The 25,673-nt window shown below is 55.0% G+C and overlaps 1 protein-coding gene across 1 annotated transcript; it reads right to left on the reverse strand.

The window, feature by feature from the left end:
- On the reverse strand, positions 1–24,801 carry LOC111162454 (trans-2,3-enoyl-CoA reductase). The gene is made up of 13 exons (XM_022526885.1): positions 24,676–24,801; positions 3,006–3,056; positions 2,311–2,362; positions 1,930–1,974; positions 1,734–1,837; positions 1,541–1,656; positions 1,348–1,453; positions 1,173–1,245; positions 1,023–1,066; positions 892–949; positions 719–807; positions 317–362; positions 1–232 (listed from the first exon to the last, which is right to left on the reverse strand). Exons 1-13 carry the CDS (start codon positions 24,688–24,690, stop codon positions 105–107), a joined length of 927 nt encoding a protein of 308 aa, XP_022382593.1. The 5' UTR covers positions 24,691–24,801; the 3' UTR covers positions 1–104.
- Between the last annotated feature and the right edge of the window lie 872 nt (positions 24,802–25,673).

A 25,673-nucleotide genomic window follows, 5' to 3' on the forward strand; every position in this document is an offset into this window, starting at 1 on the left:
AGGGAGAGGCAGGTTTTATTCCAAGTGCTGGAGAGCATAGTCCCTACTCCTCCTCCAGAATGACGTCGGAGCAGAGGGATGAGAGCCCGGGACGCAGGAGCAGCTCAGAGCAGGAAGGGGATGATGGGCATGCGCAGGGGCGGGTAGTCCCGGAACTCTTTCAGGTAGCTGCGGTGCTTGCCCTTGGCCCAGATGGTCATCTGAGTGAAGCCCACCAGGGAGAAGAGGGCCACTGTGGGGCAGAGCAGGGGCGTCAGGGAGGGGCTGCACAGCCCTAGTGGGCTGGGCCCCAAGGAGCAAGGGACAGTGGGCTCACCTGGGAGACACTGTGTCATGATGGCAAAGCCAATCCAGGACCCCACCTGTGGGGAGAGCGGTCAGGGGTGAGGGTGAGCAATGCCTGCTGTTCTGCAGAGGCCTCGTCACCCCTCCGGGGCCAACTCTTCCCCCCAACCCTTTCAGAGCGAGGAGATGGAGACCAAACTCCAGTGCCAGAGAGGCCTTGAGCAAACAGGAACCTTATGAAGCCGCCCCCAGCCCCCTAGAGATGCCTCAACCACGCCCCAACACCCAGAAAGGCCAGCTTTTCCATCCCCATATGCTCCAAATGGCTAAAGCAGTTACGGAGCCAGGCACCTCTATTAGGGGCTGGCCCCTCCATGTGGATGGGACCCCAGCCCCTAGAGGGAGAGGAGAGGAGAGCAGGGCAGACCCTCACCTCGTAGGTATAGTTGGGACAGGACACCAGCAGGAAGAGCCAGGTGAAGGGGTTCTTGGTAGGGTAGGGGATCTTCCTGGTTTTGGACCCTGGCAGGCAGGACAGGAGGGTCAAGTGAGACCCTCTCGAGCAGCCCGCTCACCACCACCCTTTGCCTGGGACAGGCCACTCACCAGCCGGCCGCAGGTCCCGCAAAGCCATGTGGATGGAGAAGTTGCCGAGCTGGCAGATCTGTTGGAGCGGCAGGGTCAGCCCGGAGCCCCCCAGACTCCCCACCCCATTCCCCTCCTCCCGGCCTGCTTACCACAAAGATGGCGAGCGCCAGTTTCACCTGCTGAGCTCCGTAGGCTGAAGGGGAAGCGGAGAAGGGAGTCATATGAGGGGAGAGCCCGGGGGGGGGGGGGGGGGGGGGGCACAGGGGGGGGCGGGGCAGGGCAGGTCCAAGGCCACTTACTGGGGGGGGTGTAGAGAGGGTGGTTGATGTAATAGGCCATCCAGGCAGCGAAGCCCCAGTAGTAGGTGCAGTTCTGAAAGCAAGCAGGGCTGGGATGAGGCCTGGCCCAGCGAGGGTGGGACAGGACACGTCCCACAGCAGGGAGTGGGGGTGGGGAGTACCCCAGGGCACTCACCTTGAAGATGTTGCGCAAGGGCATGGTGCCGTGGGAGAAGCGGTGCACAAAGAGCGTCTCCAGCAGACGCTTGATGTAGTGGAATGAGTGGCAGATGCAGGCGAGGCTGGGGTTGGGGGCACTGGCTCAGCTGGGGCAGGTCCAGCAGGCCTTTCCCCTCCCCCACTCCCCCCTTCCACCTGACCCCACTCACTGCACCACTGTGTGCCGGCTGGATGTGAAGTCGTATTTGTGGCCATAGATGAAGGGCACCCGGAAGTAGAAGAGCAGGTAGATGAAGAGGGGCCCTGCGTACTCGGTCAGGAAGACCTGAGGGTATGGGGAGCAGGTGAGTCACCCCAACGTGGCTGACAGGAGAGGAGGCCATGAATAGGTCTGGGACTCACCGTCACCCAGCTGATCTGGGCCCCTAGGTCCCGGAAGTAGAGTGTGGCCGTGGTGCCCACGGGCAGCTTCTGCAGAACATCCTCATCCTTCAGGGACTTGCCTTCTGCAGTGACAGGCCAGGGCTCAGAGCTGCCCAGACCTTTGCCCACCGCCACCCTGGAGCCTAGGGGCAGCCGAGCAGACAGCTGTACTCACTGGGGTCCAAGCGGAGGGACTGGCGGGCAGGGTACCACTGTGGATCTGTGGGGATAGCAGGGCATCATAGCACACAGCATAGCAGAGCCCAGGGACCCCACGTCTCCAGTCCTGGAACAAGGGCTCTGAGGCCTGTGCCTCCGGGACACAGCTGGAAACAGCCCAGGCAGAGGCAGGATGTTGTCCTTCCGAAAGCCAGCAAGGGCGTTCCTGCCAATGGCCACGCAGGGACACCTACCCCAGGCAAGCCAAAGAAACCTGGGCCACACTGGGGGGCATCTCTGCAGAACCCTGGGGGAGAGGAGTGCAGAATCGGGTCCCACCCAGAGGCGCCTGCCCAGAGGGGTCATGGAGGGCAGCGCAAATGGGCCCTGGACTTACGGGTCTTGGTGAAAAGGTTCTTGATCTCGGCAATGGTGGCATGGGGTTCCACCTGGGGGAAGCAGAGGCCGCAAAGAAGTTGGGGCAGGGTGGGGTATGATCAAGGACCCTTCCTGATAAGGGGACTGGACCGGGGGCCTAGCTGCTGCTAGGGGAGGGGGACGGGTGGAGTCCAAGCCCCCCCTCCCCCACATGGCCGAAAGGAGCAGCAAGGGCCCTACCAGAGTGGGGTAACTATAGGCCTGAGGCTTGGTTTTACCAAAGGCGGCCAGGATACCCCTGCTTCACCGGGCCTGCTTCTCTGCTTCTCCTCCTCACCCCACCCACAGCTCCCCTCAGAAAGAAGGCCTCTAGGGACCAGAACTCCTTGCGGCAGGTCTCAGAACTCCCGACTTCTTCCCAGGCCCCAAAGCCCTACAGGGTCCACCAAGGCTGCTTCGCCTCCTCCCACCAGGAGCCAGCTCCTGGCCACACCCAAGGGCCATCGCTGCCCACTCCACCCCAAGCTGGCAGCAACAGACCTGGGGACAGTGTCCCTTGTATGCCTGAGGAGCAGGTGGGGAGTCAAAACACAGGTTGGAGGGGCACAAAGGGTCCAGCTGGACAGCTCCCATCTCAGAACGAGAAGCCCCAGGAAGGAATAGGGACCCGGGCCCAGTGCCCTTGGCCCAGTACAGCCGGCACCAGGGTCCTACCTTGTCCAGGAAGCAGAGCTTCTCCCGCGTCTTTGCATCCAAAATCTCCACCTCGAAGAAGAGAACGGCCTTTTTAGGTTTTTTGGTCACTTTGGTGGGTGCGATCCGGGGGAGGCCATTGAGGCCGAGGCTGGGGCCCGGGCCGAGGCCCTGGCTGGCCTCCCGGGCCACCATGCTCATGTTCAGGTCCATGCTGCCCTGTTCTGCCCACCACAGCCAGCGGCCCCAGCTGCCGGCCGTCAGCCCCCACCGCGGACCTCCCCACGCCAAGCGCTCTGGGCTGGGCTGGCGTGATCAAATTCTGCCGCGGTGCTGGAAGGGAGCCCGCGCCTGCCCTGGCACCGCTGCCTTCTGTGCCGCTGTAACCCGAGTGCCCCGCAGCCATGGCCCAGCTAAATATATAACTGCCCCAGACTCAGCCCCCCAGGAGCCGGGCCACACACCACCTGGGGGCAACCCCCGGGTGCTGGGACCCCTGAAAGTGAGGCTCTCCAGTGGACACAGCTCCAAGGGGGCAGGGAGACCCCGAGGCAGGCACGGAGGCACCTCCCAACTGGGGCCAGTACAGGGTGGATTCAGGCACGGGAAGAGGGTGAACGGCCCGCAGGCAGCCCGAGCCCCGGTGCCCAGCTCCGGCCCACAGAGTTCACTTGGCTTGGAGAAATCCCAGCTATTTTGAGAATCCGAGAGATAGATCATCCATTTCCCCTTCTGAGCTGTAAGAGACGCTGCGGATTATTTTCCTTGTGCACTTATGTTCCCAGGGAGGTGACAGATTCCGCAGTTATTGGTGCAGAGAGCCTCTCCCTAAGTATGGAAAGGGTCAGGAAACCAGGAGGTTTCCAGCTAGCATCCTGAGCCTGGACTGATGAGCCCTCGGCCCCTGCCTCCCTGACCTCCCTCTCCACTCATTTCTCACTAGGTCCACCCAGGCCTTGTTCAAGGCTTTGGGGCAGCCTTCCCACTGTATCAACCCAACACAGCACCCCTAACTAGGCCCTAACCCCCACAAAGCCCAGAGCACAGAGCCTGGCCACCCCCCACCCCACTGCTCTGCTTGAGCCCCCAGAGAGTGACCGGTCTATAGCAGAGCAGTGGGGCAGAGCTGGGCAGGGAGAGAGCCCTCAGGGGAATCTGACCCACCCGTCCCTAGCAGGTCAGAGAAGGCACCAGAAGGACCAAGAGGAGCAGTGAACACGTGAACTGCTGGAGCTGGGGGGAGGCCCAGCAATGGCCAGCTGATCCCAAAAGGCCCAAGTGCTCCCGTGGAGGGCTTGGCACAGATGCTATTAGACATGGGGCCATGGTAGACAGGGCTGGGTCTGACCTCAAGTCAGCCACTGGCCAGCAGGTGCTGAGAATCCTTCCCACGCCTGGTAGAGCCTCAGTCAAAGGCAGCATGGGAAAAGGAGCAGGACCAGAAACCCAGGGCAGGGCCCCAGCCAGGGCTCTCTGAGGGCACAGCCCCCATCCACAGCCCAGGCAGAGGGGCCCACTGCAGCCAGCACCCCAGAAGGAAAGGGCTCCCCTTATCCATCCCCCAATGACAGGAGGTGTGGTGGGCAGTGGACAGGACTGAGTCTGGCCCTGCTGTGCAGTTCCTGGGTGACTAGACCCTCCCTTCTCTCTGAGCCTCAGCAGGGGGCAGGTAGGAAGGCATGTACCTCCAGGAGCTGTCTCATGAGACAATTCGAGTGAAGCACCAGCATGGTGCCTGACAGGGCCCCAAAACCTGGGGCCCTAAAACTGGGCATGAGGAGACCCGGTGGGAAGGGCACAGGCCTGGGTGCAGATCCCAGCCCCCCTAGTGGCTGGCAGCGTGTCGGCCTATTGGCCCACATACACTATGCCTGCCCCCCACCATGGACAGGAGAGGGCCCAACACCCACCCCTGGCCTATGCCGCCTACTGGTGCCGCACCAGATGGAGGGAGCCCACTGCCGAATGCAGGCTCTGCCCGGCTGTGTGGGCTTGGGGGGCATGGTACTGAGCCCCTCTGAGCCACACAGATAACAAAACCAAACAGAAGGGCCAGAAAATCGGTCCTACTGCCCAGAGTGCCAGGCCCCACCGAGGGGACTTATGGGAAAGGGAAGGGGCACATGCAGAATGTGCCAGAAAGGGCTAGAATAGCAGGGCCTTGGGCAGGCATAGGGCCTGCCCCGTGGCTGCAAGTATATTAATAGTTCCTGGGTCCCAGGGGGGCAGTGCCCACATGCCTTTGGAGCCCGTGTGGGGCGGGAAGGCAGCACTGCGCCTCCTGGGAGAGGAGGCCTCCGAGTTCCTGCTGAACCACTCAATAGCTTAAAATACAACCAGCCCCTCTCCCTGCTGGCCAGCTGCTGGGGGAGGGCTGAAATCCTACCCTCTCCCCCAACCTGGGCACCAGACCAGGGTCCCAGGGAGAGTCGGGGGCCCCCGACTGGCTGCCGGGAGAGGAAGCTGGGTGGCGGGAGGGGTGGCCGGGAGAGGGGCACACTCCCGCAGCCGCAGCCACAGATGCACCCAGGCCAGTCCCAGGCTGGAGGAGAGGAGACTGCGCCCTCCCAGAGGTAAGTCTGGCCCCTGGGGCGGCACCCAGGGGCCCAACCCACCAGGGTGAGGACTGCCTCTGCTCAGGGCCACTTTCCTGCCCCCAAATCCCAGGACCCAGCAGCCTTCGCCCTGGAGGAGGTCTGAAAGGCCCTGAGGGGTGAGGGGAAGTGCGACACAGTACCTCGCTGTACAATTTCTGCAATTCCCCATACATCTATAATTATTCCAAAATAAAAAGTGAAATAAGTTATGCTAGGTGGCCAAAAAAAAAAAAAAAAGAAAAGAAAAGAAAAAGAAAAAAGTTATGCTAAGTAAAAGAAGGCAGACACAGAGTCACACATTTATGTAAAGTGTCCAGAATTGGCAGACACAAGGAGACAGGAAGACTGCGTTGTCAGGGGCTAGGAAGAGGGCCATGAGGAACGTTGCCTAACGAGAACCTGGTATCTTTTAGGGATGACAGAAATATTCTGCAACTAAATCGAGATGGTGGCTGCAGCAGGGCAACGGAGAGTGTGAATATAGTAGATGCTGCTGAACTATTTTCACTTTTAACTGGTTAATTTTATGTGAATTTCACCTCAATCATTTTTAAGAGGAGGGCTAACAAACAGGCCCCAATTACCCATCTAAAAACAGGTCCCAGGGCAGGGAGCAGCAAGGGTTCCTCACCCACATCCACCCACCCCTACACTGAGGGCCAAAACATAGGGGACCTGGTCCTGTGCTTCCCAGGCTCCAGTCCCAGAGCTTACCCGCGCACCACACCCCTCTCCACCCCACTGCCAACCCACCCCCTGCCCTGTGCTGAGCATACCTCCCATGTCCTATGCTTCTCTCTCTCCCTCCCCCGGCTCCCTCGCTCTCTCTCACACACACACATACTCGCCTGCCAGGCCTGACGCCAGCCTGGGATGGGAACCCAGGGTAGGCCTAGCCCAGGTCAGAGTGTACAGGCAACTGCCGAGCACAGCCCCTAGGCAGAGTTCCTGAGCACAAAAGGGAAGGTAGCAGGCCCAGACCTCATCCCTGGGGAGAAGACAGGCCAGGGGAAAGGAGGAGAGATCTGCCCTCCTAAGAGAGCTAGACGCAGGGCTAGCTGGGAGGGGTGTTACATTTGATAGATGGGTGAGGAGGGTCACTGGCCCAAGGTCCCAGCACTGACCACAAGCAAGAGGTGTGGCACCGAAGCCTCAGGCACAATGGACACAGAGGACAAGGACAGGGCAAACGTGCTGGCCTGAAACACGGGAGCGTGGCTCTGCGATGACAGTTCCACTAGCCTGGGAGGAATTCTCACCCAGGCGCCTGAGATTCCAGGGTCCAGCCAAGAGCAACTCGTGGCATGCCACGAGGTCAGGGCATGGGAGGGTGAGGAGAAGGAGCAGGACAAAGGGTAGGGACACAGCCCACCCTGAAAGAGCCGTGGGGACCAGGCTGCAACCTTCCCCAGCCTGGAGAGGAGCACTCAGAGCCACTGCTGAGCAGCAGGGCCCATGGCCTTCACTGTCTTCATGGAAATAAAAGATGTTACAGATCAGCACAGCACCAGCAGAAATGGGGGTGACATTTTCTTAGCCCTGTTCTGAGCCAGTACTGATGCCCAGGGCAAGACTCAGGGATGAACCCCATCTAACTGATGAGAAACTCAGAGCAGTAGGAAAGCAGAGCAGTTATGCAACTACAGGAGAGGCGCAGGGCCTTTGCACATGCTGTTCCCACTACCTGGACTCCTTGCCCCCCAGACCCTACAGGCCTTCTTCCTTCACATCCTCTGGCCTTCAGACAAATTCCCAAGTGAGGTCCTTCCTCAGAATAGCAACTCCCACATACCAGCTCCTAAGGGCAAGGATTCTTCTCGATCATTTCCCAGCAACCAGAACAGCCCAGCAAGGAGCTAGGCTCAGTAAACACCTGCATGAGGCAACTGGGCTTGCCCAAGGTCACACACACCAGGACCTAAAGCTCCCTCCCCACTGTGGCCTCTGAGCCAAGGCCCTTCCCTGCTCTGCCTTTACCACAAGCCAAGGAGCCATGCCCACCTTGCCAAACCCCAGAGCGGAAGGGTGGAAGCTACTGCCTGGATCTCTCCCTATCCTAGGCCAGGACCTAGCTCCAGAGAAGCCTCTGTGAGGCCCACAGACATGCCCCTCCAGCTCCAGTGACCCTGGGGGACCCCACATTCTACAGCTGGACCCTCCTCCCAGGCTCTGGGGCACTGCTCACCAAGGGAAAGGGTCAGTGACCAAGCCAACTCTAGCTCCTGGGGAACCCTGCTGTCTTTCTTCACCATCAATCCCAGAACAGAAGGGGATCCACGCTGACAAGCTCTACATGGCCTGGGCCCTTAGAGGCACTACCACAGGCCCAATAGCCCCCTCACAAGGAAGGCTCAAGGGTCTTCTTGGCCATTAGCACATTCCCCAGGCTCTGAGGTCAAAAAGACACACCTATTTCCTAGCTGTGTGGCCTTGGACAAGTTATTCAACCTCTCTGAGCCTCCATTTTCTCATTTATAAAGTGGGCTGCCCCCACCTGCCATCTCACAGGATTACTGTAAGATTTACAAAGCTACTAACAACCAAAAAAAAAGTACATAAACTCGCCCAGCCTAAAAGTCATCCTGTAAAGAATAAATACTACTAGACCAATACTGGCAAATAGTACAGGCAAATAATCCTGACCAGGCCATGAAGGGGCCCAACCACAGGACTCCAAGGTCAGAGAGGTGGTGTGATAACGCTCCATCCAGCTGGTGACAGTATCTGGGAACCCTAACTACAGCAAGACCCCAGGGCGGGAGAGGGGTGGGGTTGCAGTGCTGTCCCTACTATGGTTCCCAAGCTGAGCTGTGGAGGCGGCCCTGCTCTCCACTGCCCCCTTGTGGCCATGGACTCCACTCCCACCTGCCGGAAGACAGCCCCGCCTTGGCAACTCCAGGGCAGAATGGGGGCAGGATGGGACCAGGACGGGACCAAGAGAGGGAGCACTAGTTAGGGCTCTGCCACCTACTAGCTAAGAGGGTCTTGGCAGCCACTGTCCCACATCCATTCATTCCTTCCTTCATCCATTCCTGTCTCCCTTCCTCCCACATCTCAGGCACTGCAGTGAACAAAACCAAGCCCATGCCTTCACAGGACGGCCCCCCAAACTGTGCATGCTGTGGGAGAGGGGGGACAGACAACAGTGACATGTTCTGTCACCAACAGTTGTGGAGAAAAGCAGAATGGAGCAGGGGATCCAGGGTGGGGGGAAGAAGACCAATTTCCACAGTGGTCAGGGAAAGCTTCCCTGAGGAAAGGGCATCTGAGCAAAGGCCAGTGGACGTGAGGGAACAAACTGTGCACACCAGGCAGAGGGAACACCAAGTACAAAGGCCCTGTGGCTGGGCCGTGCTTAGCACGTCTAGGAGCAGGAAGGCCCAGGTGGCCAGAACTGAGTGAGCAAGAGACAGTAGAACATGAAGCCACGGAAGGGATGGGGCAGGTCACAAAGGGCCTTGTGGGCCACAGGGAGGGCTCTGGCTTTTACCCAGAGTGAGGTGGGTGCCAGGGAGGGTTTGTGAACAGAGGAAGGAGGGGATCGGGTGCTCGCAGGCACCCCCTGGGAATTGGCAATAATGTGGACGGGAGCAGGGAAGTGGCAATGGAGGAGTGAAAAGTGCTGGAGTCTGGACAGACTGTAAAGGCAGAAGCACAGGGTCTGCTGATGATCTGAAGGGGGACAGGGGGGAGGCTGAGTTTCTGACCTGAGCCCCAGAAGGAGGGGCGGCGGGAGGAATAGGCAGCACCTGAGCCCATGTGTGAAGAGCCAAGTTTTGCAAATCCTGCTCCTGCAGGAGCTGGGGAGCCCAGGCACACAGGGCCCAGGCACCACTGCCCACATGGCCTGCAGCCCAGGAGGAGATCAATGTCCCTCAGTCAAGCCTCAGTGTCCCCATCCCTACCAACACAGCCAGGCCCACTGCTCCCCAGTCCCCTCCCATCTGCGAACAACACTCAGAGGCCTCAGGGCAGAGTCCACATCCCAGGGCCCCTTGGAACAAGGGGCAGGCACAGGCCTGAGAGTCGCCTTGGCTTCCAGATCGCCCTCATCTCACCTCATGGAACTTCTGTGCCTCCTAGGATGGGACTTGCCCAACAGGTCTGTGTCAAGAACAGCAGGCCTGGAGCTGCAGCAGCCTCGTAGGCCCCTCCCCTCATCCTCCCCTTCCAACTGCACAGCGGCTGAGGGAGCAGGGGCTGTGAGTGCCACTTCTTAGACGAGGAAGCTGAGTTCCAAAGGGTGAGGGGCACACCCACCTCAGCCCAGATGCACACTCCTGTGTATTCAAGGAAGGCCTGTGCCTGCCACAAACAGGCCTCTAGGGCCACACCCCCACCCGGCATACACTCTGCAGGGGCCCCGCGGAGAGATGGCACGAGGCAGCACACCCTGCCTCCAGCAGGCTCTCTGGGACCCCACAGGGGTCTGCCTGCCAGGAAAGGGCCATGCATCTGGGCCATCTTGTGCGGGGAGGCCAGGGCTGTGAGGGAGTGTGAGCCCTGGTGGGTGACATCTCCTGGGCCCAGGGCACAAGAGGGCTGCTGTGGGTGCAGGCCCTGCTCAGTGCAACTTAGGACTCTAGGCAAAGATGCAAAGGTCCTGACAGGTCCTTCAGCTGACTGGCCCAGGCACTCGTGGCCCCCGCAGACCCCCACTCAGGGTCCAAGGGCTGCTGCACCCAGAGGACGGAGGTCCAGCCTCAAGCGGCAGGGCACCCACCCCGCTCACCCATTTCACAGATGCTGAGGCTTGGACACATTTGCCTGGACTCAGCGACTCGAGACTTGCAGCTCATTTTCCCTTCCACTTTCCAGAAATATCAAAGTCACACTGCTCATGCCAGAGTAGCTAAGACCCTGGGCTCAGGTGCCAAGAAGCCAGCACAGGCCACACCTGCTCCGCCAGAAATACCTCCTTCCCCAGTGGCCTCAGCTCATGACCCCATTTCTGAGGTGCACAGGGCGGCTGCACCAGCCTCCCCAATGTGCCCCGGTAGGAAGAGAGCATCACCAAGGCTGGGAAAGGCTGGGAGACCCTGACCCACTCCCAGGCCCTCAACCAGCCAGTTTCCATCTCCCACCCTCACTGGCCAGACAAGAGGAGTCAGTGTGTGACTGCCAACGTCCCTAGGCTCTGGGATGGGGGCCAAGAGAAGCTGGCAGAGCCCCATGCAGCCCAGCAGCATCCTGGAGAGCATTCTCTGGGTGCTTGTGTGACCCCAGGTTGGTTGCTGAGACCACACAAAGCCCCACCTGAAGGGGACACTGAACCAACATGGCAGGGACTCGATCTCAGGCCTGTTGACCAGCTGCTCACTGGCACCCACAGCCCACGCAGCTCCCTGAGCTGGCACGGGCCGCATCTCTCCGGCCTCCAGGGAGTGCTGTCCCACCCAGAGCAGAGCTGCTGGGGCCTGTGCCATCTGGAAGTGCCTCTGGAGTAATGTCTATCAGATGCCTACTTGTGCCAAGGACTACACAAAGACCTTCACGTGCATAGCACACCTAGCCTCACACGGTCTGAAAGCTAAGGACAGTGACCCCCGTTAGGCAGCTCAGAAACAAGTGGGCCCTCCCCCAAGGCACAGAGCCAGTAAGTGCCAGAGCCAGTGCCAACCCGCCTGCTTGGGCCCAGAGCCCCCACTCACCACCACGATGTAATACCACGGCCACGCTGAAGAGCAGGGTTAACTGCTAACAGGGGAAAGGGGGAGAGGGGCCCCTGGATCTGATTATCTGAAAGGCACCCCCCTCCCTGCTGACACTCCAACTCCAGCACACTAGTCTTGGAAGGTCCAGACCCTACTGAACATGCCACCTCCACCAGGAGTGCCCCCACAGGGACCCCAAGGGCTGAGACTGCTCCTCCCCAGGCCTCAGCCTCCCGTGGCCCCAGCACACTCAGGGTACCAAGGCAAAAGGCCTGTCACCTTCTGACATCTCAGGGAAGGGCCCAGGCAGGCTCAGCAGCTGTCTTAGTGCTTCCCGCACGGTTTCCTGTCGTGGGTGGAGGCCGTCAGGGGTGGAAAAGCAGAGCCTAGGAGGGAGCAGTTCCCAACACTGAGCAAGACATAGTTCTGCAGAGGCCCAAGGCAGCCCAGCCTTCCCTGACTGAGCCTTGGCTTCTCCATCTGGTCAATGGGAATGTGAGAAAGAGGACCTCACACAGATGAGTGTCGTGGCACATGTGGCAGAAGTTCTACCCCGCGGTCCAGAACCCTGCCCGCTCATGTGACTCGGCTGAGGAGCCCTGGCCGGGGCAACCTAGGAGCAGCACAGGGTCTCCGATGGGGGAGCCGGCGCCCACAGCTTCAAAAGCTCCCAGGTGACTGACGGGGACAGCCACCTCGAGCAGGCCTGCCTTCCTCAAACAGGCCCTGCCCCCTGGAAGAAGCCCAACATCAATCCCTTGAGGGACTCAGCAGGCCCGGCCCCTTCCAGTAGGGCCCCAGCCTTTTCCCATAGTGGCTCCCCAACCCCTCCTTGCCCCGCCCCCTGGGGCTGGGAACACCAAGCCCCCAGCCATCACCAGCTCACACTGACCCTGTCAGACTGCCATTGTTACTCCCATCTCATACACAGGGAGGATGAGGCTCGGGAGCACAAGTCGCCAGCCCAGTGAGCCCCGACTACGAGCTCCAGCGGCAGGACCCTGTCTGTTTTTGCGCCCTAGAACTGAACGCTCTTCCTCCAGGGCTGTCCCTGGCCCCAGACCCTCGGGGGGATGGCCCAGGTCTGCACCCCTGCACCGCCTGGCCAGTTGAGGTTGGTGACCATGTCTGGTCTCCGCATCTCTTGAGCAGGAAGGTGCCATCAGGCCTAGAGGCCGGACGAGGCAGGAGACACAGCCCTGCAGACACAAGCTGTTGGGAGCGGCAGGAGGAGTTCATCCAGGCCGACCCCCGACCTGCGTCCAGCACTTCTGGCCCAGTGGGGCAGGCAGGTTAGTCCACCCCGGAAGCTCTTCTGGAAAAGCCCACTCTAGGATCCCCAGGGCCAGCCTTACACACACAGCCAACAGCTAATGCCTCCTGCGGGCTCACCATGTGCCAGCCATATTCTCAATACAAATTATCTCTTTTACTATTAATCTCCTTTTGGGGAAACTGAGGCTCATTCATTCAGTGCATAAATACTGGCTGAACAATGGCTACATGTCAGGCACTGTTAAAGGTTCTGGGGATTCAGCTATGGAAAGAGATCTAAATCCTTGCCCACGTGCAAGGAACATTTTTGGGGGGGGGACAAAGATAAATAAAGTTACACATAATATTAGAAGATGCCACTGCCCCAGGGAAAGCAGCACAGGAAAAGGGGACAGGCAGTGAGAGGGGAAGGGGGAGTGTGCAGTTTTATATCAAGTGATCACGAAAGGCCTACAGAGGAGACGTTGAGACAATTCCTGAACGCATTGGAGGAAAGAGCTCCTGAGAAATCTGAGGACAGCATCAGGCAGAGAAAGCGCCTGTGCAAAGGCCCTGAGGTACAGCATTCTTGGTGTGTTCAAGCAACAGTGCAGAGGCCTGTGTGGCTGGAGGGAGTGAGCAAGAAGGGGAATGGGGCAAGGTGACAGGTTGTGCAGGGTCTCAGAGGCCACATTAAGACCTTGGCTTCGGGCGCCTGGGTGGCTCAGTGGGTTAAGCCGCTGCCTTCGGCTCAGGTCATGATCCCAGGTCCTGGGTTCGAGCCCCACATCGGGCTTTCTGCTCAACAGGGAGCCTGCTTCCTCCTCTCTCTCTGCCTGCCTCTCTGCCTATTTGTGATTTCTCTCTGCAAAAAAAAAAAAAAAAAAAATTAAAAAAAAAAAAAAAAAAAAAAAAAAAAAAGACCTTGGCTTCTATTTCAAGTGAGATGGGAACCCTGGAGGGCTCTGGGCAGAGCAGGGATATGACCTGACTTATAGAATCCTTCTGGACTATAGGTGAATAGGGTGGAAGCAGGGAGCCCAACAATATCAAACTAAAATAAAAGATGGCTTATACCAAGGGGTCGGCAAACTATGGCCCACTGGCCAATTCTGGCCCACCGCCTGTTTTTGTACAAGCTAAGAGATCTTGACATGTGGAAATTACATGAAATTCAAACTCCAGTATCCACAAAGTTGTATCGAACATGGCCACACTCATTGTTTAATGTATCATCTAGAGCTGCTTTTCTCAAAATGACTGAGTTGAGAAGATGTCACAGGGGTTGAATGGCCCACACAGGCCAAAAAAATATTTACCATCTGACCCTTCATGGATAAAGTTTGCCGACCCCAGACGTGGGCCGGGGGCGGGGGGCGCTGCATTCCAGAAGTACTCTGAAGGCTGAGCTACAGATTTGCTGACTTCAGGACGCCAGGCATGAGAGAACAAGCAGAGTCAAACAGCCTAGGAGTAGGGTGATCAGAAGGCTGGAAGTGCCATTAACAGGAAGGGGGAAAAGCAGGTTTGAGGGGGAATCTGGAGCTCAGGTTTGGATATTTAGTCTGAAATACCCATTAACAGCCCCCACGGAGCACTCCAGCTCACTGAGAAAGCACATAAGGCAGAAGTTTGGGGGTGGGGTTCCTCTGGAAGTTCTACAAGGCTTTTCTGTTGACTGAGAAGTTCCCATTCATGCTCTCAGGAAATGCTTACTGAGCCCCTCGATGTGCTGGGCCAGTGCTAGGTGCTGAGCTTGATGAATGGAAAGACCTATGTGTGACTCCAGGGTGCTGGGATAGAATGGTGGGCACAGCTAAGTGGCCATGCTCCCCCACCAGACCTGCTCATGCTCAGGGGAACAGGGGCAAATCATCTATCACCTAACTCAAGGTCAGGATACACCAGGTGCTGTGAAGAAAAGTAAGCAGGGCAGTGGGCCCAGAGCACCACAGGAGGTGGTCACAGAAAGCCTCTCTAAGGAAGTATAATTTGAGCCACACCTAGAATGAAGCCAAAGGGAGGACCAGCAAGAGGTTCCCTGTGGGAAGTGCAAAGGCCCTGAGGCAGCACAGTTTGGGAGGACTATGGAACATGAAAGGGCTGCAGCAGAATGGACTTGAGGGTGAGCAACTGAGGAGAAGGCTGGAGTGGAGGGAGGCCCAGACAAGCACTCTGGGAAGTCGCTGGAGTGCCACAACCTGCTTTGGTTTTGAGAAAGATCCCTCTTGCTGCCAGGGGCAAGTGTGGAAGCAGACACAGCAGTGAGTCTCAGAAACAACCCAGGCCAGAGACCTCAGTGGAGCCTAGACTAGGGCACAGAAGTGCCAAGTGGGGAAAAAGACACTCTGATTCCTGGATCCTGAGACACCACTGACTCAAACCAAGTCGCCAATTGGGGTTGGGGGCGCGAGGGAGGACTACATAGGTAAATATGAGATGTATACATACACCTCAATCAAAAGATGCAGCCCAACTTAAGGAACAGGAAAACACCAAGAGGGGAAACTGTGCACCATGGGATGGAGGGAGGAGAGGAGTAACAAGAGGATGTCAGCAGAGAAGTACAGGGTTTTTGGAATGTTTAACAGGCCTACCTGCATCTTTAAATGGAATGGTGAATTAAGAAGAAAAGCTTGGCTCTGGCAGTTGACAGAGGGGTGTGGGAAGATCCCCCTGGCTGTCTTCCCACCTGCAGCATTACCTGTGAGCACCACCTTGAGCCCTACAGGCCTCTGCTGGCTCCATTCACCCCTCGGGGCAGCAGTAAAATGAAGCAAGGGAGAATGAACCCAGGAGTTCTGTATGCACGTCCCCACCTGTGCCTTCTCTCTCCAGGGTGCATGTTCCCAGGCCTAGTCAGGGAGACTGGCAATGAGTGCACTTCTGTGTGCCATCCACTGACTCCCCAGGTGAGCCAGAATGTGGCAGACAGTACAGTCCCTACGCCCACTCCTCAGACCGTGCCTGGGTCTGTTGGTCTGTGGCTTAGCACTATCCATGGGATCCCCACCTTATCCTTACATGAAAACTCAGAATTCAGGTAACTCTGGGCCAAAAGGGGGTGGGGGGGAAGGGTCAAACTCCAGAGTGCCAAAAGATGAGCAGTGACCAGCTTCATGACCCCAGGCCAGGAGCCCACTGGAACTGCCAGTCCCGAGGAGCAGCCACACACCCAAGCGTGCAAGGGTGTTTGCTCATCATCAGACTGCGGTGCTGTGGGGGGTGGGGGTGGGGGCCAGTGCATCAGGGATGTGGCAAACTGCTTGAGCCTGCCCTGTGCCTTGCTCTGTAGGCCAGGGTCTCTAACAGACATGCACATCATCACTCATTCCAAGGTATGCGCTGAAGCCCCCGCCAGGGGCCCAGGCTTACAGAGATCGAGGGGCTCCCACACACAAACTGTCAGTAGGTGCTAAGTGCTACGTGCAGAGAACTGAAACAGGAAAGGCCCCAGGGTGGTGAGCGTGGCCTGGATGGGTCAGGGGGAACCTCTTAGAGGTGACATTCAAGCTGAGCCCCGAATGACCGGGATTCCCAGATGGGAAGGGCAAAGCCACCTCTCCTGAAACACTGGTATTCAGGACAGGGATTGCACAGCTCAACCCAGCCCTGCCCTGCGGTAGACGGAGGGCGGATCCCCATCCCCAGCCAGGAGATTAGTTAGACTTTAGTCTCTGCAGTAAATAGTATTCAACAACATACTGTTTCAGACTACATGTATCTCCTCAAGAATTCTGATTGATACACCCCCACTCCCCACGAAGAGATATGTTTCCCCAACCTCCCCCCCCCCCCACGGGAGTCAGACTCCTGAGGGGTCCTGGGAAACAGCTGCTCCCCACAAGAAGAGTGGAGGCTCCAGCTCTGTGAGCCCCTCAAGCTCCAACCTGCTTCCTGATGCTCACACTGAGTGCCAGTGCTCAACCACCCTCCCCCAAACTCAGCCGACCCACTCCCACCCCAAGGACAGGCACCATTCCCATGGGCCCCATCACAAACTGGCATGGCCCCAGCCAGTGTTCCCTGGTCCCTTTAAGAAGGAAAAACAAAGTTAAGAAGGACCCAGATAATGACACAAGCCCTGTAGTCTACAGGGCCCACATAATGGCCTGGGGACACTGCTTACATAAGAGCCTGGTTCAAGCAGGGACAGTGACAGGGCTGTGCCAGCATGCCAGTCACTGTGACCTACTGAGAGGCCCTTTATCCCTCAGAGGGCTGGGAAAGGCTCGCCTCCCATCTCTAACGAACCACGGGACTAGAGGAGGCGGGTGGGGGAGCCCCAAACACCATCCACCACCCATTAGTCAGTAATAAGGAAAAACTACCCTGTGCATTTATGTAACAAAAACCTAACACAAGGGCCCCTCAAGGACTTAAAAATAAACCGCCCTCTGAAAATTTTAACTCTTAGGCAAAATCAACAGAAAAGGGACTTCATCACCATCAGGATAAAGTCCACAGGTCTCTGCCCTGTTGACCTCACCCCTTAACGTGGGACACCCACAAAGTCTGGCCTCCAGGCCTCGGCACCTGCTGCCCTTCATCCCTTCCCTAAAAACCTTCTCCTTCGGGCCTCAGCTTAGATGGAAAGACCTTGAGGGCAGAGGCTGTGGCTAGTTCAGCCCAGTATTCCTGGTGCAGGACAGGAGAGAGAAATACGCCGGAACAAATGAATAAGTAAATGACAGACGGAAGCAGACAAGTGGAACCCCACAACAGGAGAACGCTCGGACCAGGACAACCTACCAGCACCCTGTGTGGCCAGGGGCAGGCCGCCGGCAGATGCAGTGCCAGCAACTCACGGTGAGAGCGAGTGTGAAGAGGAGCAGGATGACGTGGCTGGGCTGGACCTGTGGCTCGAGGCCAACGGGCCATAAGAAGCCAGCTTCCCCTGATCCAGGACCACTAAGGACTGGCTCAGCTCAACCCATGAAACACAATCTTCAGCCACATCCCAGCAGCAGCCCCACACTCACCCTCTGGCCCTCCAGGAGCCTGACCACAAGGAGAAGATGCATTCATTCATCCAATCATTCATTCAACAAGGACGCACTGGCCAGATGCTGGGGAAGCTGCAGGAATGAGACACAAGGAGTCCCTGCCCTCATGGAGCTCACAGCCTGACCGTGAAGTACCCAGATGAAAACGCAACCATGGCCAGAAGGAGAGGAACAGGGTGCTAGGAAAGGGGGAGGAGGTAGGATGGTCCAGGGAGGATGGTCCAGGGAGGCCTCTCTGCATGACTTTGAAGCTGAGCTCTCAACAGTAAGGAGTGACCAGGGAAAAACAGAGGAAGAGCATTTCTGGCTGAGGAACAGGCATGTGCTCAGGGCAGGAATGTGGCTGCGGGTGTTTGAGGAGATGAAAAACAGAGGTGTAGTGATGAATGAGGACAGCAGGGGACAGAAGACGCCAAGAAGTCTCTGAGGGATGGTTTTGAGCCACAAGTGCTAAGATCCTCCTACTTACATGGGGGATGCCGCAGGGGGAGGGGAGCGGGGGGAACGGGGCATGGCCAGGCGGGGCAAGAACAGAAGCTGCCCACTTCTGAGTGAGGAGGCTATGACTGACATCAGATGACCAGGCCCACCTGAAGCACCCACTTCTTGGGATGGTTCTTGGTCACAATAAGGCAAAAAGTGGGTTCTGACTGTGATTCCATTCGGCCAGGGATCTTCCCATAGCGAAAGAGTAGATCGTCCCAAAACGGGACTTCAAGTGTGTGTGACAGCGTGTCGAGACTGATCACGGGCTTCTTCCTCCATCTTCTGGGCACGTTATTTAGCAGGAACCCGTCTCCAGCAGCATGTTCAATGAACCAAGCCTCATGGCCTGTTCACAGGCAAGTTTGAAGTCATTCGAAAGAGGTCACATGCAGAAAGCATTTCAGATAATTTGAATGACCATCTGTCCGATGATTTGTCCTTAACCACCTAATGCTCTGTATCTTGACTGCGGACCACAAAGTGTGCTGGGCACTTTACCCCCCACAGGTAGCCCTCCGAGATAGGGGTCTTTATTCTGCCTTCTTGGGTGAGAACACTGAAGCTCAATCAGGTAAAGTGTCTGTCCCAAGGGCAGACGTGGTGGCCGCCAAAGACCACATGTCCTTCCCAACCACACACTTCATTCTTCCTCAGTGCACAGGCACCGGGGCCCACCCACAGAGAAGCCCACTTTGGTCCAGCAGAAACCCTGGCTCTGCCACTCACTGTGGGACCAAGGGCGCTTCGCTTCACTTTTTTGTCATAGTTTCCCCATCTGTCAAACAAGATGAGTCCCTATCTCATATATTTACTATGAGGATTAAGTGAGTTAAATAAAAAGCACGAAGAGTAAGTATTACATTAGTAGTGGCTTGACGACAACGATGATGCTCTGGCTGTCCCTGGGTATTAAAACCTCCTCAGCCGTCACTGGCAACATCAGCTAGAAGGTGTTAAGACAGAGGCTGAACTCAACCAACCAGCCCCAGGTCTCTGGCCAAACCTGTCAGTGAAAGCACAGGGATTCCCAACCAAACCCAACCGTGCTGTTGAGTCCCCTCTAGCACAGTCCCCACTCAGGGCTGTCAACTCTCCACTTAACCTCTCCTCAGGAACCTGCTATTCAAGAGGCTCAAGGGAGTCCCACCACCCAGCTCGCACCCACACCCACCACTCCCACCACTCAGATCTTCCCACTCACCTCCCCACCTCAGCCGCGCCTCCACCCCGCCTCCTCTGCCTAGGCCCCGCCCACCCGCCCTCCACCCCACCTCCCTAGCTAAGCGCCCCCGCCTGCGCTCCCCCCCCCTCCCCACCCCTCCCAACCCCAGGCTCTTGGCCTGAAGCACACCGACACAAGGAAAGTCTTTAAACTTCTCCGTGGTTTTCCGGGCTTGACAGTACTGATCGAACTCTCACCTCTAGAATTCCGAGGGGCAAATCCATCCAATTTTAGGGCCAAGGCAGACCCGTGGTCAGCATCCCACAGTGTCCGCTCCCATTCTCCCTCCAGGGATGTTCTGTTCTTAGAACAATGGAATAGCCCAGCCCAGCCCTGCCACCAGCAGCCTCTGGAAGCATCAGCAGGGCCAGAAACAAAACAGCCAAACTCAGGGCTAAAGCCCAGCTACATTGCAAATTAATTTGTTTCTCTTACGTGTAAAGTAGAAGTAATACTCTTGCCCACCTGATTCCTCTTCTATGGATGAGGAATCAGACAGACCTGGGTCCGGATCCCGTCTCTACCACGACGTGATCTTGGGGCAAGTTCCCTCACCCTTCTGGGCCTCGGGTCCTTTATCCACAAATGAGGGGACAAAGAGTACCCAACCTCTTAAGTTTCTGGATGGAAACAATAAATGTGACCTGTCCCTGCTATTAATCCAGCAGAATTATCCAGCCCAAGAAGAGGGGATCACAACCAGCATCGCAGCCTATCTGCAAATGCAAAATCAATCCCAAAGGCATTTTTGGAAGGCCTGGTCTTTCGCTGCAGCAGGCAGAAAGGTGTTGAGAGGGAAGTGACCAAGCAGTCCCTGTGTCAGAACACAACACCTTTCTGCAGACAGGCACCAAACTGAAAGTACAAAAGTCAAAGAGACGCACACATTAAAATGGGTTCAATGGCCAGAAAAACCCTAATTACCCCTCACCTATTCCAAAAGTACACAAGAATTCATAAGAAAAAAAAGTATAAAAAATAGCAGACACCCAAGATCCCATCTCCCAGATTTAATAGATATTTACATTAGATTCCTTTTTTCCCCCCAATAAAACAGACATAGCTGAAGCCTTCCCCAACCTCTCTCTCCCCAATCCCTCCTTCCCCAAGCAATGGTTCCTCTGTGTAATGCCCACATATTTCTGACCTCTAACTGCAATTTATCCTTTTATTATGTACATATTCATGAACATTACATATAAAGCTCATTTGGTACTTTTTTAAACGTATAGAATCTTTTGCAACTTGCTTTTTTCCACTCAACAGGATGTCTGGAGATCTATTAAAGGACTGGGTAATCAAACAAGATTTTCTTTCATATAATGGAATTGTGCATTTTACGCATACCCTTTCATGACAGATTCCCTGCAATTTCGTAATGTTTTTTAATACTGGCCTTTGCTTTCCCAACTACATAGGTTTCACTTGCCCTCAAGGAGCAGTCACAGAAAGGCTCAAAGAGGATAATCAAGCTGTCCTGGTCATATAATCATTTGCTAAGAGGCAGAGCCAGGATTCCACCCCAAGCCTGTCCAGAGGCCACACATCTATGATACAATGACAGGTCAGTCTACTTTCTCCTTAATTTTTCCTCTCCTGCCCAGTTTTCTGACTCTAAATAGAGTTCTGGACCAGAACTCTACTTTCAGAACTTTCACATACTTATACCTGCAGAGAAAGCTGAAACAAAACTTGCCTCAGGCAGGGTACATGTTGGTCTGGAATTATTTGCAAAATAAGCACCAACAGAATTACCCTTTTTGTGGGGGTGGAAGATCCTAAATGAGGGCAGCAGGGACTCCAAGGGGATGAGGCTTCATCTCCATGTACCCAGCTAAAGGGAATGGGCAGTGATCTAGGCTCAAGGAGACTGCGAGGCACTGATCCTCCCAGGAATTAACAGGCTCATTTACAAGATGCAGCAGCTGTTTCTCCAGTTACTACTGGGATCATGACTTTGACCTCCCATCTGCAATGACAAAAACAGCCATAAAAAAAATATATCCTGTAGCCTGGGATAAGCAGGATAAGCAGTTCTCCTATCAACCCTGCTCTGAACCCAAGACAATCCCAAGGCCTGCTCTGGCCTTCCAAGGAAACGACTTCAGCCAGGTCCCAAGGGTGACCTGTTCTATCTGCTTCATCTCAGGCTGAAGGGATACTTTTTCCTCCCGGATCACAGAGGGGAGACTGGCAATGATGCTAAACTATAAATGAAACAGCAACAAATCTCCCCTCCAGCTGGAACCCTACCTGCCATAACATCAGACATGAGCCCTCATCAATTCACTGCATGACACCTGACACACCTCATGTGGTTCAAGCATCACTTCTATCCTTTGTAAACTGCACTTCATAATCTCGAGGTCTCTCTCAAAGCCACAAAGGTCTTTCGAGGGAGGCTATGCCCTCAGTAGACAGGGGGGTCACTTGGGGTGGATGGGGTGGAAGGATGCATAAGATCCAGAATAGAAATATATTCTTTGATGTAGATCACTGAAACTTTTACTCAAACTGTTAAATGTGAGTGAAAGCATCCCTGCTACTTTTATTGATCTGCAACAAACACCTGGAATGACACTAATCTGCTTGCTGTGAAACTGGGCCAGGAGACAAGGGCTCCTCCCACCCAGAAACTGTAGCTATCACCTCAGACACTACTTGGCAAATATTAGCCAAGTAGTAGCCAAAAAAAAGAATAATTGAGAACACAGCTAAATACCTAACTTTTTTTTTCTCCAAGGTCACTTTGGGGATTTTGTTTGTCTGCTTGTTTAATGTTGTTTTTAAATATTTTATTTATTTATTTGACAGACACAGATCACAAGTAGGCAGAGAGGCAGGCAAAGAGAAAGGGGGGGAAGCAGGCTCCCCGCTGAGCAGAGAGCCTGATGCGGAACTGGATTCCAGGACCTCGAGATCACAACCCAAGCCGAAGGAAGAGGCTTAACCCACTGACCTACCCAGGCACCCTGTTTAATATTTTTTTTAAAGATTTTATCCATTTGTTTATTTATGAGAGAGTGAGTGCGCACATGCAGGAAGGGGGTGCAGAGCAGAGGGAGAAGGACAAGCAGACTCCATGCTGAGCATGAAGCCAGATGCAGGCAGCCTATCCCACAACCCCGAGATCACCATCTGAGCCAAAACCAAGAATCAGACACCCAACCGAATGAATCACCCAGGTGCCCCTCCAAGGTCACTTTGAACAGTGGGTTTGAAGCTCCACATTCCTTTTGGGAGGGAAAAGATTTCAGTAAAGTAGAACATGTTCTCCAGTCCAAACCATGGGCCTCAGGCTGTTCTCAGCTTCTGGAACAAAAGTGATGATGTCAAGGGTCCTCAGAGGCTTACTTTATCTGACTGCTAAGTAAGAAAGCTAAAACTACATTTTGCAAAATGTCACATGGATGTTCCATCCTGCATCTTTTGAACTGTGGCTTTTTCTCTAGGATTATAAGAGAGTTTGAGAGGAAAAACTAGATTACAACTTTATTCTATAATCATAGAGTTGAATGGGACATCAGAGACTATTGAATTCTACCTCCTCATTCTTGGTATTATGTCAAAAATGAGTGAGAACTTCTGAGATAAATGTTTCAAAGATTCTGGGTAAATTACCAAAAATAATAATTATAAAAGGGACAAACCAGGTAGTGGTATTCAACTTGTAAATAAAAACAGGGAATCTCTTTCACTTATATGTGAGACTATTAATGTGGTCAACTTCACAGAGACAGAAAGCAATATGGTGTGGGTGCCTGAATGGCTCAGTCCGTTAAGCGTCCAACTCCTGATCTCAGCTCAGGTATTGATCTCAGGGTCACAAGTTCAAGTCCAGTACTGGGCTCCATGCTGGGTGTGGAACCTACCCAAAAAAAAAAAAAAAAAAAAAGAAGGGGGGGAGGGGAAAAAAAAAAAAAAAAAAAAAAAAAAAAAGGAAGGAGGGAAGGGGAAAAAAAAAAAAGAAAAAGAAAGCAGTATGGTGGTTGCAGAGGTTGTGCAGAATGGGGAATAAGGAATTACTGTTTAAATGGGACAAAGTTTCAGTTTTGCAAAATCAAAAGGAAAGAATTCTGAAACTGTATAGATGGTGAGGGTTGCACAACAATGTGAAGGTACTTAATGCCACTGAACAGGACACTTACAATGAATGATTAGATGGTAAATTTGGTATTATGTGTATTTTGCCACAGTATTTTAAATTGAGGAGAGAAAAAAGATTATCTCTACCTGCTAACTTTCATTTGAGAACCAGCATGGCCTAGGAGCTGGCAACTAAGACTCTGGAGTCCTGGGGCGCCTGGGTGGCTCAGTGGGTTAGGCCGCTGCCTTCGGCTCAGGTCACGATCCCAGAGTCCTGGGATCGAGCCCCGCATCGGGCTCTCTGCTCGGCAGGGAGCCTGCTTCCTCCTTTCTCTCTGCCTGCCTCTCTGCCTGCTTGTGATCTCTGTCTGTCAAATAAATAAATAAAATCTTTTAAAAAAAAAAAAAAAAAAAAAAAGACTCTGGAGTCCTGAATTCATCTCTCTGTTCTGCATTTACCATCTGGGGGCCTTTGGGCAAATCGTTCGACATCTCTGAGACTATTTCTTCACCTATACAAATGGCAATAGTAACAGCCTCCAATTTCAGAGGCCTATGAGAATAACAAAATAAAGTAACAGAATCTCGTAGCACAAGAATAATCCCCAACTGAATTATTATTATGCGTTTAAATAACAGTTTATTACTTAATGTTACTTAAAAGTCAGTAATGATCAAATAATTAAGTTATTAATATTATATTATCAGCTAGGTCGCTATGCGCATCAGAAGACTTCGTTTTAAGGGGAAAAGAAGCCCAAGTTAGGAGTCAGAAGACCTGGGCTTCCAGGATGGCTGTGGCCGTGAGATTTCTCCCTGGTGCAGGGGTTGACTGAGATGATCTCTTAGATTACCAAAGAGCAAGATCAGCTTTGCTGCTCGGCGGGGGCCAGACCTGGAACTGCACCTCCCTCACCGCCTAAGCTTCTCGGGGACGTCCAGGTCGAAGGAAGGGGTCCAAAGTTCGTGCCGGAGAAGGGTGACTGCAAAGCCCCTTCCTAACTAAACCTGAGGAGGTGGCATGGTGCAAGCTTGTACAACACACCCACGAATCGGGAGCAAGCGTCGGTACTTTGTTCCTCCCCTGCCCAGTCTGTCCCACCCCGCTGGGGGAGCTGCAAGGAACCTGCCAGTCTCCGGGATCCTGCAGAGACCCCAAGAAAAAGAAACCCCAAAAGAGCCTGGGTTGCAGAATTATAAATACCCTTTTGCACATGCGCACTGCAATTTACGAGTGGTCCGGGGCACAACGCGCGCCCACTGCGCTTGCGCCGTCACGGTCGCCCTTTGGGGCACAGGAGCAGAAAGGGGGTCCCGCGGTCCCGCGAAGAAGAAAAAGGAATTAATCTGCGGCGGCCGCTCAGTGCGGGTTTCCTCGTTCCTTACCTCATAGTGCTTCATGGTTCCCTCACACGGCCCCTACTGCGCCTGCTGCCGCTGCTGACTACCTACGCGCAACAAGGAACACACTCCCTCACGAGCTCGCGACTGCCGCGCGACACTAACCTCGGTTCTGCGTCGGCCCCGCCCCTCCCTGCCGCGCGCGCCCCTACAGCCAATCAGCGCGCGGGGAGCTCACCTTCGACCCCGCCCCGTGAGGCTGGTCTTGAGCAAGAACTAGCCTCTCTCGCCATAAGGCTGGCCAACCAGCTTGCGGAACACACCGAGGGGGAGGAGCGCAGGCCCGACAGGGACAAGCAGAAAGGTGCTTGGCCACCCACCAATCAAAATGGAGCCCCGGAGCCGCGCGCCCCTTCCCCGCCCCTTGGTGGCGTCGCTGTGGAAACCAAGGGAAGCGACGGTTATCTTACAGCTGGGGGCGGGAGCAAAAAGTTGAGTGACAGGGAGGACAGCATCCGCATGGCGGGGGAAACGACTGTGTGAATTCCCAGGTGGGCAGCCCCCTAGGTTATGGGGAGCAACCTGAAAGGGCTAGGTGCTGGGGGCGTGTGCTGAGGCGCCTGGATGGAGAGGCCTCTCCGGCGAGGGGACCGCCATCTGTCATGAATGGGAGGGAAAGAAAGGGGACATGTATGACGAAAAGCCCCCGGGGGATCACCCAACTTACAAACTGAGTCCTCGCCCCATTCTGGGGGGTGCAAGCCCAGCCCCGTAGGCCAGGGGCCCACACCTGTCTACCTGTGCTACCCAGTATGGTCACCACCGGCCATGCGTCTAGTGAGCCCTAGAAACGTGGCTGGTACAAATCAAGATGTGCTGTAAAGGTAAAATACGCACCGATTTCAAAGACTTAGTATAAAAAGGAGAATGTAAAAAAAAAAAAAACCCTCATTAATAACCTTTTATGTTAATTAAAAGTTAAAATGATATTTTAGATATATTGGATTAACGTAGATTATTACAATTAAGTTCCTTTGTTTCTT

The sequence above is a fragment of the Enhydra lutris genome, unplaced genomic scaffold, assembly GCF_002288905.1.
Source record: "Enhydra lutris kenyoni isolate GAN:26980312 unplaced genomic scaffold, ASM228890v2 scaffoldscaffold92, whole genome shotgun sequence".
In the NCBI taxonomy this organism is placed as follows: Eukaryota; Metazoa; Chordata; class Mammalia; order Carnivora; family Mustelidae; genus Enhydra; species Enhydra lutris.